This window comes from Polypterus senegalus, chromosome 4 (assembly GCF_016835505.1).
Source record: "Polypterus senegalus isolate Bchr_013 chromosome 4, ASM1683550v1, whole genome shotgun sequence".
Lineage (NCBI taxonomy): Eukaryota > Metazoa > Chordata > Cladistia > Polypteriformes > Polypteridae > Polypterus > Polypterus senegalus.
This window is the reverse complement of record NC_053157.1, coordinates 1,268,009-1,281,632: the sequence shown is the minus strand read 5'-3', so window position 1 is coordinate 1,281,632 and position 13,624 is coordinate 1,268,009. Positions and strand designations below refer to the sequence as shown.

Sequence of the window (13,624 nt, the reverse complement as noted above, 5' to 3'; positions counted from 1 at the left end):
CATTCACAAGAGCCTCTCCTCCACTATGTCACCCTCTGGAACTTCTCCAGCATGTCTTTGGACTGAATGAACAACTTCAAACGGCTCTTTCTAAAACGTTTGAAGTTGGCAGAGGTTGAGACCAGGACTGCTTGGGTCATGGAGGGGCTGAAGCACAGCGGGGAGCAAAACCGAAACTGAACTGCGGTGTGAAGGAGGACCAGGGGTGTCAGATGTCTCAAAGCCTGTCAATTGTGCCACACCTGTATGTGCTCAGGTATGGCATCCATCACGGAAGTCGCTAGATGAAATCACGAGGTCTCGCTCCTTCCCAGTGGCACCTCGGGTGGGACACTTCACCAGCCTCGGCTCCCACTACAGAAAGAGCCGAATAAGGAGGACACATCGATGAACACCGGCGAGTCATGGAGAAGAGTCCAGAAAGAGACAAGTCATGAAATGCCAGGACTTTTATTTTGAAGTGGCACAGATACAGCAAAGAGAAGGGCGGCCCCTCGTGTGCCCCCCCCACCCACCTTCATCCCAGTTTAAGAGGCACACCATGGAAAGAGCAAAAAGGAGCATCAGTTTCAGTGTTAAGGATATAATGCAGAATTCTAATATAGCGCCTTTCACCGTAAGCACACTTAGTGCTATCAAAGGTAAGCAGCTGAGCAGACAGGGCTGAATGTCCCAAAGGTGATCAGTGTCCCCCCGGCTGTAGACTTAATAATCTCGTCCCAATTTCAGCTTGTAAATCATAAGACACGTTAAGTATCAGACACTGTAGATGAGTTTATCGGTGCTCAGGTCTGAATTCCGTCAGTCAGTCAGGCCCACAGACCACCTAAAAAATGAAAAGATGATCTCCGTTAGTCACCTCAGACCACTTGATTTTTGACATCACCATCCATCCATTTTCTGTTCAAGGTTGTCACAGCAGCAGTCAAGCAGCTGGCCTTTAGGGGGCGCTAGTCCGTCATCGGGTACTCTACACTCAGTCACTCATTGGGACAGCCAATCAGGGTGAACCAACAATACGTCACCGCCGGTCTGGGCCAGCAGCTCCACAGCAGAAGTTAAGGCCAGGGGGTTGGCACGCTTAGCGTGTAGCACAGGCGTACAGTGACGTCACTTGACACTGCTGGCGTAGACATGCGGTGATGAAATGGGATTTGGATCCTGTGAACATGCTGGCTGAAGAACAAGTCACTTTACAGCAGAGGGCGCTGTGGTTGTGAGCTGAATTTGGGTAGAGGTCTGGTGTGCCCCCATCGTGCCACCCACAGAAAGCATCAGAAGGTCAAAAAAATGTTCAGACAAGGGGGTGCCTTTTGTTTTTCACACGGCCTGAGATTGAGTTTGATTACAAAATTGACAAGAGGACACTCATTTGCTCAGACCTAAAAGCTGAGTGGTGCCACCAGGACCACAGCAGGGCATATTTAAAAATGAGTCAATGTCTGAGATGGACTGGCACTCCTCATACCTAAATCTACCTGAACAGGTGCCATCTTCTGTGACTCTCACCATACTACATTTATATAGCGCTTTTGTGGACCATCAAAGTCTCTTTACGTAGACACAGAGGAGCACCCACCTGGATGATGCCAGTGCAGCCATAATGTTAGCTAATAGGTGGTGAAGGAGTGAGAGAGATGGTTAGGGGACGATCAGGAGGCCACAATGCACAATGTCGTGGTGGGCAGTTTAGCCAGGGCCTCACTTTTTGATCTTTCACATCTCATCTGAAGGACGGCACCAGCCTTTACAGCACAGTGTCCCCCATCACTGGGACATTGGGGTCCACACACAGACCACAAGTTAAGCGCCCCCTGCTGGCCTCACCAGCAGCAACCCAAACTTTCCTGGTGGGTCTCCCATCCAAGTACTGGCTGGATGGCTTAGCTTCAGGGGGATGACATGCTCTGAAGTGCAGGTGGGGTGGCTGAGGGGCTACACAGCGGACAGACGGATAGACCCTCACATACCTTTAAGGCACCAGATACTGTTGGCATTAAGGTGAAGCTGGCGCTGCTGGTTCAGTTGGCGAAGCATCCAGTGGGGCAGGCTCACCCCCTTTAATGTCTGATGGTGTCACAGTGGCACGAGCTGGTGGCAGCTGGAAGAGAAAAGACAGGCAGTGTTATTTAGATGAATGACGATCAAACTGAAAAAAGCATTCCAGGTGCCAGTCCAAAAGCCCATTGGGCATATAAGACTTAACTTTGGTCAATCAGTCCAACTTCTCTAATGTAAGTCACTTGGTTTCTTCCCTTACTATTCTATCACTTTATGAATTTCCTTTTAAGATAACTGAACATTCTCAGGTCAGGGAGCTGGAGCCTATCCCGGGCAGGAAACAGACCTGCAGGGGGCGCCAGTCCCTTCCTGGCCATAGTCCATTTATGGGGTCTGGTCTGCCATCCATTTTCTGCTGCTTATCCGGGTCAGGGTCACAGGGCAGCAGCAGCAGTCTAAGCAATGACGCCCAGACATCCCTCCTATCCCACCATCGTCTGCACCAAATAATTTAGGATCTTTTATAAGTAAACAGTAGAATTTACTAGATGAAATATAATTTATACTCATCTTAAAAGAATGTTGTTGCTTTGCGGATTTGCCTTAATCCCAGACCCTCCTGTACCATCGGGACCACCCAAAAGGCTAAGCTGAACTCTTCAGTCCCGCTTCAGAGCAAGAGGGGGCGCTGTTGCTAACCGTGCTGCTCAGACCAGGGAGATGACGCCTGGCCACGCCCTCTGCACACCTTCCAAGCTCCGCCCCTTCCGGGCTCAGATCTATGCAGGTTGTCACTCCGGGACCCTCTGTTGTCACAGACAGAGCTCTCCATGGCGTAAAGAAGCCCCTCGACATGTTTGTCTTTTACTTATTAATCTGATCCTGATGCAGATCGACTGTCTCTCTGTCAGGCTGACGCCCTAAACATTTGCACCCTTGTCCCCAATTCCTTCACATTGGGAATTTAACATGGGATTCGGGTGTTCTTTATTTTAGCTTCTTGGTCTGCCTTAACTACATCTTCTGTGTTGGAAGCCATCAAGCGTGAGCCCACCGCACGGCCTCTATGGAGGGACATCCTCAGTGAATGTGGGGGCTCATGGCTGGCAGTACAAACAGTTGACATGTGGCATTAAGGGCCTGCTTGTCCAGAGTGTGGTGGCCATATGTTAGTGATAGGACAAAAATACTCCTGAAGGGCATCCATCCATCCATTCATTAGCCAACCCGCTATATCCTAACTACAGGGTCACAGGGGTCTGCTGGAGCCAATCCCAGCCAACACAGGGCACAAGGTAGGAACAAACCCCGGGCAGGGCGCCAGCCCACCGCAGACTCCTGAAGGGCACCAATTCCCAAATACCAGCCAGGAGATGCTATAGGTGACATCATGGAGAGCCACCAAGTGTGACGGTCTTGCCCTGGCATTACTTACCCCCAGGAGTTCTGCCAGTGACATTACTTGACGAGCTCTTCCAGGAATGGAGTCCTATAAAAATAAAATGAAAAAAGGTGTCAGCCAAACCAGAATGTCACACCAGAGAGAAGACCACAGAGACCCTCCTTTTGTCCTATTGAAGATGTTTGATTAGATGGATTCTCGTTGTGTTGTCACCGCGTCAGCATATTAATAAACTGTAGACGAGGACAGGCCAACAAAGATGACCAGTGCTGACCACTTAACTCCTCCGTCAAGTCGGGACCCTAAAGTCCACAACAAGGACGCAGACTGATGATGCTGGGGACTACAAGCAGCCAAAAGACCACCAGTCGATGGAGCAGCTTGTCTGTGTGGCTGTCATTTACATTCAGCAAAAAGAACAACAGAGAGTGGGGGGCAAACTCGGCAGAGTGCAGTGAAAGTCCTCAGGGTCAGTGATGCCCGCTACGGCTTGTCCACCCTCCTCATTTCCATTGTCCCAAATGTCATCAAGCCGAGTTTTGGAGGTCTCTGAAGTTCTGCTGCCCACCACACTACCTGGTCACTTACTTCACGTGTCTGTGTGAAGAACATCTTTCTGAAGTTTTGTGTGAAGTTTCTAGCTGTGCCCCCGTGGTACGGTGGCATGGTGGTGCTGAGGTTAGCACAGCCCACTCACTGCCTGGTATGAAGATGGCATGTTGACCCCGGGTCCCTAGGGGTTTTTCTTTGAGGACTCAAGTTTCCCCCTCAGCACCCCAGTGACACTAAATTATGTGTGTATGTGTGCCCTTTGGTGGGCTGGCACCTTGTCCTGCTCTGTGCACCATGCTGCTGGTGTAGGCTCCGGCCCCTACAATCCCGAACCGGATTAAACAGGTTCCATCGCAAACACAGGGCTGCATGTTGCAGTGTTTGGTCATTCTTGTGTCTGTGACACTGCCCTGGATTGTATTTGTTCATAAAAGGCTACAAGTGCACAGGGAGATCATGCCAGCCCCACCCAGTCAGCCCCCCCCCAAAGCTGAGAAGATGCCCGGTGCCATCCTCAATGTTCTCTTCATCCATCAGAGAATCAGTGGCTGTCTTCTATAAGGCCTGAGCCAGAACTGTGCAGGATGCCAATGCAATGCCAATCGCGCCCAATAGTTACAACATTTTGGAATGTGGGATAAAAAAAAGATTGGAAGGGAAAAAAAAAAGTATTCAGGATCAAAGTGAGCAGGCTGGGCACTGAGCGCAGGTCACCAGAACTTTCATTCAGGCCCCTAACAATGGTGCCACCCCACCAACAGCATGTGTGCCACATCCTGAGAACAAAGTCAAAGTGGCAAGTCTCCTACCTGCACAGCCTCCATCATCAGACGGGCTTGGCCAGGACTTGGACTCTAACCAGTGACACGGACCCGGCCATGCTGGGACGTCATGATTACGGCAGGACTGGGGCGACAGGATGAGTGGTCGGGGTGAGTTGAAAGGTGGCAGCCCCCCTGCGTTGCTACGGTGCCACATATCCCTGTAGGGCTTCCTGGGAGTTAAAGTTCGGCACAGCCCTGTTGGGTTCAGGGTCTTCCACCTGGGGGTGCAGGCCTCCTCTATTGGGCTTCCGCCCTTCACACTGTGGGGGCACCAGAAGTACCTCCTGGTATGAAAGGTGTGCTGTGTATGGTACTGCGCTGCAGGGGGAATGAAAGAAAAGCATTTCTGCTTTGTGTGTTGCAAACACTTGTGCCTACCGTCTGTCTGTGCCAGGGTTGGATGGCAGGAGAGCCCCCTAGTGGCCACACCAGAAAGACAATACTGTACATTGATTTATTTATTAGGCTGCCACCATTATCCAAAGCAAATGACAACATTTGTGACACTGTTGGTCACATTTCTTTTCACACTGGAGCCCAGGCAGGACTTTTCAGGGTCCCATGGCATCAATGAAGGAACTCGATCCAAAGCCTTGCCAACTTTGCCACTCTTATCTGACCTTAAAATAATTAATCATATAATATAAAATACATAAAAGTCCCCAGTGTCAATATTAAGGATTGGCCTTTGTTGTAGCATTGGGAGACCACAAGGGGGCAGACTTTCACCCTGACTTCACGTAACGTGTGGCACGAGGGACACCATCTGTGGGCTGATTTCACTCAAGGAAGGCGCTATATCGAGGCCTGAATGACCACCCAAAAACCAAATCCCTGAAAAGACAGAAGACAAATGGCATACCTGAAGTGCTCCGGCAGCGGGTATTATGGGATTGGCATTCCCAGGGGCTGAATGCTACAAAAGAATAAATAAACAAATAAAATTTAAGAAAAAGAGTCCATTGATATGAAATTTACACAAAGCATTACACTGTAGGCAGAAGGGCACTAATTTGACATGCTGCCATCATTTTATCCAGAACTAACTGTGCCACCTGTTGAAGATGGATTGAAATGTAAGCAATCGCCGTTTTTGGAGGATGTGTCCCCTTGGAGGTCCATGGTGGTCTTTTAAGTAAAATTAGTGTCACTGGCACTAGCAGGAAGCCAAGGAACAGACGCCAATATCAGAGCCATTAATGGACTGTAAAGTGGCCACCCTGACTAGAGCTCCAGTTTGAGACGAGCACAACGATGGCTCGCTGGCTGGAAGGCAGGAAATCAGGGAGGCGTGAGCAGGTCATACTTGGGCTCCCGTTCTTGTAAATTGTCATCATGCAGCCGTTGGAGTGCCCTGTGTAATATGTGCCTCGGCCGAGTCCGCTGTGCCCACGTCTCCTTCAAACGACTGCCCCCTCTGTTTTGTGACTAAACACCTTTCATGTGCCGCCTGACATTTCTTTCTTGCTGCAGTGGACGCCACACCTTCTAGTCCCCCAAGCCTCCCCCCACCCCAGCCCCTTCTAGTCTTGTCACTATTCTGGTGACACTTTTGCATTGATTGGGGATAAGGCCAGGGATTCCCAGAGGGCAAACCATTTAGGAGGACAAGTTCACAAAAGACAAATCCGTGCCAGTCTGAAGTACCTTCACTCTCCTGATGGGCGCCACTGCAGCCTGAGCCGCTCCCTGGGCCGCCGCCTGCTGCTGGTTGCAGTTTGGATCCACTATCGCCCCCTAGAGAATGGAATAAATATTGCAGACTTTATCTCCATACCTGGGCTTGTGTGCTCAGACTAAGACTTAAATAAAGAGCCTCGCTGGGAACAGGTGCCATGTTTTATCTTCAGAGCCCCTTCAGAGTGGGTCAAAGCTGACCCCAGGCTGATGTCTACTCTGCTTTGTAAGTCGCTTTGCATCTGCTGAGGGAGTGACTGTAGATGGAGAAGCTCCACTGGTGTGACTGTTTAAGAAGACGGCCGTTCCTCTGCTTCCCTCAGGAGATGGCCTCGTTTAAAAGTAAAGAACGTGCCCCCAGTGTCACCAGCCTGGCATCCGTATGAGGTGGTGAGCCACCAGCTGAGGGTACGACTGCCAGCCATTCACCAACGTGACCCAGCAGAAGGCTTGTCAGGAGACAAAGACCTAAAGGTACCCTGCAAATGGAATGGACCGGACTTTCACTTGGGTCACCATGAATTGTGTGTCCTGACTGTCACTGGGACACTTTTTTTTTTTTTTTTTTATTGTGTCACTGGGACACTTTAACAAAGCCGAGAGCAGCTCTGACTCTAAAGGTGAAAGGTCAAACTGAGGTTTACGTCCATTGCTGTTTAGTCCGCCTGCCCCTCGTCCTCTGTGGGCTTTAAGGAATCTGCACTCCTGTGTGTGCCAGGCCAGCGTTTAGTAATCAGGGTTAGTGATTGTTGTGTAGCGCCTGCGCTCAGTGGGGGGCGCCATACAAGAAAGAAGTTGTACTGTATAATAAGACGGAGAGGGCGATACCTGCACTTGGAGAGCGGGCACCACGGCGCGCTGGGCAGCTGCCACGTTGGGCTGAGACAGGAGGAGGAAGAGAGGCTGACCCTGTCGGGGGGAAGCAAAAAACAACAAAGATACTCAAATTAATGAGTGAAGGGCGGATGGACGCTGATTATAGTGAGATGAAGATGAGGAAGAGGAGAAGACAAGAATAATGAGAAGAACACAATACCAAAGAACAAGGGAATGGGTGATGGATGATGGTTATAATAAAAGTGAAACAAAGATAAGGAAGAAGAAGACAAACAGCAACAATAATAATAATAATAATAATAATAATAATAATCATAAAATGCTCATGGACAGGACATCTGAACCAATGCACAAACATATAAGTACAGAAGCACAAACATAATCCCCTCAAACATCCAGACGGGTGCACACATCACAGACAACTGCCCTGCTTCTTGGCCTGGGCCCGCCATGGGTGGTAGGTAGCAACAGGACCATGACAGAAAATAAATTTAATAATAATGATGATGATGAAGATGATGAGGATGATGATAATGTTAAAAAAGGAATCCTTAGAGAAGGTGGGCATCCCCTCAGAAATGTGGCCTGAGTCCACCATGAGTGGTAGGTAGCAACAGGACCATGACAGAAAACTTTTTTAATAACAATAATAATGAAGATGATGATGTTAAAAAAGGAATCCTTAGAGAAGGTGGGCATCCCCTCAGAAATGGCAAATGAACTGACGCCATGGCAGAGGGTGAACACTACAGATACCTTGGGCTCCAACTTACACAATAGTAAGAAGACGTTAAAGACAACAACACACATCACGTCTCGCACAAACACACAAACCCCACCTGCATACGCCACCCCAATACTCGTGGAGGTCTTCACTGGTCACCATCAGACCCTACGACAGCACCAACAGAACACCAACGCCACCTCAAAATGGCCACTGAAGGGCCATTGGAAGGACGGGTGCCATGGATGTCAATAATTCACACAACACACATCGCGACTCCAGAGGGCCACAGGGGCATCAGCCTGTCTTACCCAGATCAGCAGTTCACTTTTTATATAGCGCCTTTCAATAGGTAAGGTACAGTCATTTCTATATGTTTTTTATAAATGGGGCCCAATGCCATCTCCAGTACGCCCCCAAGCCCACCTCCAGCTGCAGTGCTAGTACCCAAGTACTTCAATACACTCTTACCGGCACAGGCTGCTGGATGCCAAGCTGAGACAAGACCTGCACAAAAATGGAAAAGGGACAATGTGAATGGATGTCATGAGTCCTCTTCACGAATGACAAAGAGGCCCCTCCTCTTCCTCCTCCTCTTCCTCCTTACCCCGCTGGGCTGCTGCAGCAAAGACCCCACAAACGCAGGCTGCTGCACCAATGGGACGGCCAGCTCGGGAGCCAAGGGCACAGCCACCTGACCCACAGGAATGCCAGGCTGCTGGATGACCAGTGGCTGAATGGCGGGCAGCACCTGAAAATCAGAAGAAAGAACACCCAGCTGAGTGAGGCCAAATGAGAGCTAAAAGTCCTGGAGGGTTTCATTTGGTTGGCATGAGGCTTCAGCACCTCCAGCAATTGACAGGTTTTGGTGAAAGAGGAATCAGAATACACAACCAAACTGGCACCTGTGGAGTGTTCCTCCTGTCTGCTTCCTCGTTGGCTCATCTCTCCATGAAATGTGACACTGAGGTCCTGCCAGCTACACTCTCTGTGAAAGCTTTAGCACTAAGCCGAGTGAGTCCTCATTTAGTGTAGTGCCTTTCACTTGGGAGAGCAGCGCCAACATGTCTCACTTTGGATGATGCATTTCTCAGGAATGAATTGCCATTGCCACCATAAGTCACCATTAAATGGACATGGAGATGAGACCCCCACACCACTCCAAGGACATGCCAGTGATTGTCAGTCACAAGGGTCACCCATATTTTAATATAGCACCTTTAGGTCACGCCCCCTTTAAATACAGGTGATTGGTGCCCTCACTGAGCCTTTCCTACAGTTGGTCACCTTTGGTCAGACATCAGGAGTTTGGTGAATAAACCATCAGGAGTGCTGCAGGACCCTCACATACGGCCATCCCACAAACTGGAGACTAACAGAACTTCTCTTGTCCTCAGGGGGAAATTTGGTGGTAACGAGCTGATCAGAGCTCAAGGTGCCAACCAGGGACTGAGTGCTCAACCAGAAAGAAACTGGCAGCATCTTAACATGGAGGAGCTGAAATTCAGCATCAGGTTCAATATTTGTGATTGAGCCAAACTGAATGAGGAGCGCACCAGCATCTGTGTCCCTCCTGGGCACGCGCCCTACGATTAACAAATAAACGTTCAATCTTCTTAAAGTCAGCACAACACATGAGCTGAAACGAAACCTGGGCAGAGCCCACTAGCTGACATAACAACAAGGACCACCATGCACAAGGCAGAGAGTAGACCAGACCACCAACCAGGAAACGGTCATTCAGTCCAACAGGGCCGCAAGTGGGCAGTGGGCTCGAGAGGCTGAGGTCAAGCGGAAAATGTGTGCCATGATGGCAAAGCAGAGTAAAGACAAACAGAATGCCAACCTGTGGCACCTGAGGAGGGATGTTCATCAGGGCGCCGTTCATTCTGTTCACCACACCACCGTTCAGAGCATTGAGGGCGCCAATTAATCCCAGCGTCTGCAACAAGAATCAGGGGTGATGTGTTACTGAAAATGGTGAAAGTCACAAGATGGCATCTCAGTCACTTAGTCAGCCATAGAGTGAAAGGCACTATATAATAGATAGATAGATAGATAGATAGATAGATAGATAGATAGATAGATAGATAGATAGATAGATAGTGAAAGGCGCTATATGATAGATAGATAGATAGATAGTGAAAGGCGCTATATGATAGATAGATAGATAGATAGATAGATAGATAGATAGATAGATAGATAGATAGATAGATAGATAGATAGATAGATAGATAGAGAGTGAAAGGCGCTATATGATAGATAGATAGATAGATAGATAGATAGATAGATAGATAGATAGATAGATAGATAGATAGATAGAGTGAATGGTGCTATATGATAGATAGATAGATAGATAGATAGATAGATAGATAGATAGATAGATAGATAGATAAACATATGACAGGTGCCATATTAAATAATTATACTTGAAAGATACACAGGGAGAGCACAACATAATTACTGAATAGCTATGAAGGGGCTCACATGATAAATAGTTATGAGAGGCACTATATAACAGATAGAGGAACAGGAAAGTCATCATCATTTGCATATATATATATATATATATATATATGATAGGGAGTATATGAAGCATGAAGGGCACTATACATTAATGATAGGAATTATATTTTTTAGATTCATCATGTAAAAGGCACTATAAATCAACAAGGCAAAGAGGGACAGTGGCAGAGGTTATAAAAGGCTCTGTATTACATGGAGTATCTGACAGGTGCAATATTAAATGTTTTTGAGGTATTATAGATGAAAGCGACTATATGAACAATAGATAGCGTAGTTGGCAGGACTATGATAGATAGATAGATAGATAGATAGATAGATAGATAGATAGATAGATAGATAGATAGATAGATAGATAGATAGATATGAAAGGCGCTATATAATAGATAGATAGATAGATAGATAGATAGATAGATAGATAGATAGATAGATAGATAGATAGATAGAAAGGCACTATATAATAAATGGATATGTAAACAGATTGAATGTTAAAGGTGGTGTATATCAGATATGTCATTTGCTACAAATGACATTTTCTGTATAAAAGCAGATGAGTAGCCTGTTGGACATCAAAGGTCCCACCCGTCACCGTGTCCCTTATTCCTGTCCTGCCTTTCCAGTCTGTCTTCTATATAGCGCCTTTTTGCTTCATATCCTCCTTGTTTCTTTATGTCTCTATATGTCAGTCCCTGCTGTTGGTTGTTGGTTGATAAGCAAAAGCAAAAGGACAGATGTGAGGAGGCTGCCAGCAGTGCCAAGTAAGGGCCAGTCATATTTTTGGGCACAGAGATATCAAAGTTCCACACCGCGACTAGCAATGTGAAGGCTGACGTACCTCTTTGCTGAGTCCCCCAGCATCGACCTGGAAAGAAGAAAAGCACATTTGAGCGTCAGACTGCCAGATGTCACATTGAGACGTGTCGGGTGGTCCAGTCACTTACCTGGAGGATGGCGAATGCTGAGTACATACAGAACAGAAGGACTATCTGCTTCATTTTGGCTTTGACTTCTGTGAAGGAAACACAAAAGGAGAAAAAAAAGTGTGAGGGGCAAATGAGTGCAGAAGTGGGCAGCTCCTCTCATGTTGGGCAGTTGTGCTCAGTAAACGTTCAGTAATTGAACCAACGAGACTTTGTGCCCAAATCTCATCTTCAAGGTATTTGTGATGTGCTTGGCTGTCAAACTCAAAGGGAGGCTTAGTCTAAAAACTGAGGCCTAGTGAAACAAAAGGCAGTTGCCCTCCAAACTCAAGCAGCAGGCTTTCGGCCTGTTCAGGCTCAACTCAATGAAAAAACGCTCAAAACAGAAGAAAGAAACCGAGAATCCTCTGGGCCACAATAACAGGAGAAATGTTCTTTAATATTTTATGATTTATTAGCTAAATATATTTTTAAAAAATCAAAACAAAAACGACTGAATCCAAAAGAAAGCAAACAGAGTCAGACAGAGATCATTAAACAAGGCAGATTCCAAAACCGGAAAATCAAAGCAAGAACGTAATAATGAAAAATCCAAATTGGAGCCAAAAGCTGAAAGTAAATTCCAAATAAACACGCGGCCATCGTGAGGACCACTGGGTCCTTAAACAGCAGTGGGGTGGCCCCGACCCCTTAGGATCGGCATAAAGTAGACAGGGGTAAAGGAGCATCAAACGCAGAACTACATCATTATTATAATTCTTCTTCTTCTTCTTCTTGCTCCCATTAGTGGTTGCCTCAGCGGATCATCTTTTTCCATATATATGATTATATTAATAACAAACAATACAACAACAAAACAATATGTGCAGACAAATAATAAACAGAACAAAGGGAAATGCAGAATTAACAAAACAATTTTACAAGACAAACATTACATATAAAAATAATGACATGAAACCCTGGCTATCCCATAACACGAGGCTCCAAATGAGGCCTGACATTTGTGGTATTTCGGGACCCTGGCTGAGGTTCAAATGTTGATTTTACGTCTTTCTTGTCTATTTCTTTGTGTTATTGTCGCTTTTGTTCGTGACTTGTGTTATTCTTTACCTTTTATGTATCCGCCTTTCTGCCTTTGTTATGGGCCTTGTGTTTTGTGGGTGTTTCTCCAAGAGGCTGAGCCACCTGTCCATCACGGTAAGGGTCCGCCCTCAGCCACCCTATAAACACAGACACAAGCCACAGTCCCCTGCGGTTCATTGAATTTGCTTTTTTGGTGATTTTTGGAACCCTTGCTCTGTTCTTCACCCCTTGGATTTTATTCTGGGACTTCATTTGCCTTGGATTGCCACTGATGGCTTACTTTTGTTGAAGAGCAGTTTTTAAATAAGGAATATTTTTTATTTGTAAAGATCACGTGTTTACCCTTATTACTAGCCAGGGTTTGACTCTCGTTTGGAAGGTTTATGCTAAGGAATTCTCGAGCTCTCAAGAGTAGTAAATTCTCAGGAAGCTGACTTTTTGATCTGCACAGGCCAAAACAGGGAAAACGCTTCAAAACTTAAAAAGAACCAACAAAGGGAGAGGACAACCATGAAACCCCAGGCCCACAACAACACAAGCAATGTTCCTTATATTTAAAGCATTCAATACCAAGCCCAGGAAATATTAACCTAGAAATAAAGCCAAAGTCTGTTCACCGACGATCAAAAAAGTGAAACAAAAACCACTTCAAACACTCAAAATTCAAATACAAAAAAAAAAAGAGAGGATGCACCAAACAAAAGAATTTTTCACAATTGCTAAAGCAGAAGCGCTGAGGCCTAGGAAGACAAATAGAGACCAGGGGGTGGTCCCTCAGCTGCCCCGCCCCCTCTTTGGTTCATCATAAAGGCGAAAACAGACAGAAGAACTTGTGACGCTTAAAAAGTACGGAAACAGCAGCAAACAAGACACTCGGCAAAAATGAAATAGAAAAGACGCAAACGAAACATCGATTACAAAAGAGCACCTGAGAGACAATTGAATAAATCCATCAATAGGAGTGCCCAGGACGAGACCCTGGCTGTGGTTTTCTTGTTTACCGTAACCAGGCGTGGTTGCCGGTCACATGACGTGCACGTTGTAGACTTCTAGCTTACGAGACACGGCAGGTTAGAACTTT

General features: G+C 46.8%; 1 protein-coding gene across 2 annotated transcripts; it reads right to left on the bottom strand.

The window, feature by feature from the left end:
- Nucleotides 1-431: 431 nt before the first annotated feature.
- On the bottom strand, nt 432-11,545 carry LOC120527063 (BUB3-interacting and GLEBS motif-containing protein ZNF207-like). Of its 2 annotated transcripts, XM_039750098.1 has the most exons (11): nt 11,482-11,545; nt 11,376-11,402; nt 9,864-9,959; nt 8,625-8,768; nt 8,489-8,524; nt 7,285-7,365; nt 6,427-6,516; nt 5,642-5,695; nt 3,437-3,490; nt 1,971-2,101; nt 432-826 (listed from the first exon to the last, which is right to left on the bottom strand). In XM_039750098.1, the coding sequence occupies exons 1-10, from the start codon at nt 11,533-11,535 to the stop codon at nt 1,997-1,999; spliced, it is 741 nt and encodes a 246-aa protein (XP_039606032.1). In that variant the 5' UTR covers nt 11,536-11,545; the 3' UTR covers nt 432-826; nt 1,971-1,996. The 2 variants fall into 2 exon arrangements, with proteins under 2 accessions (XP_039606032.1, XP_039606033.1); XM_039750099.1 differs by lacking the exon at nt 6,427-6,516.
- Between the last annotated feature and the right edge of the window lie 2,079 nt (nt 11,546-13,624).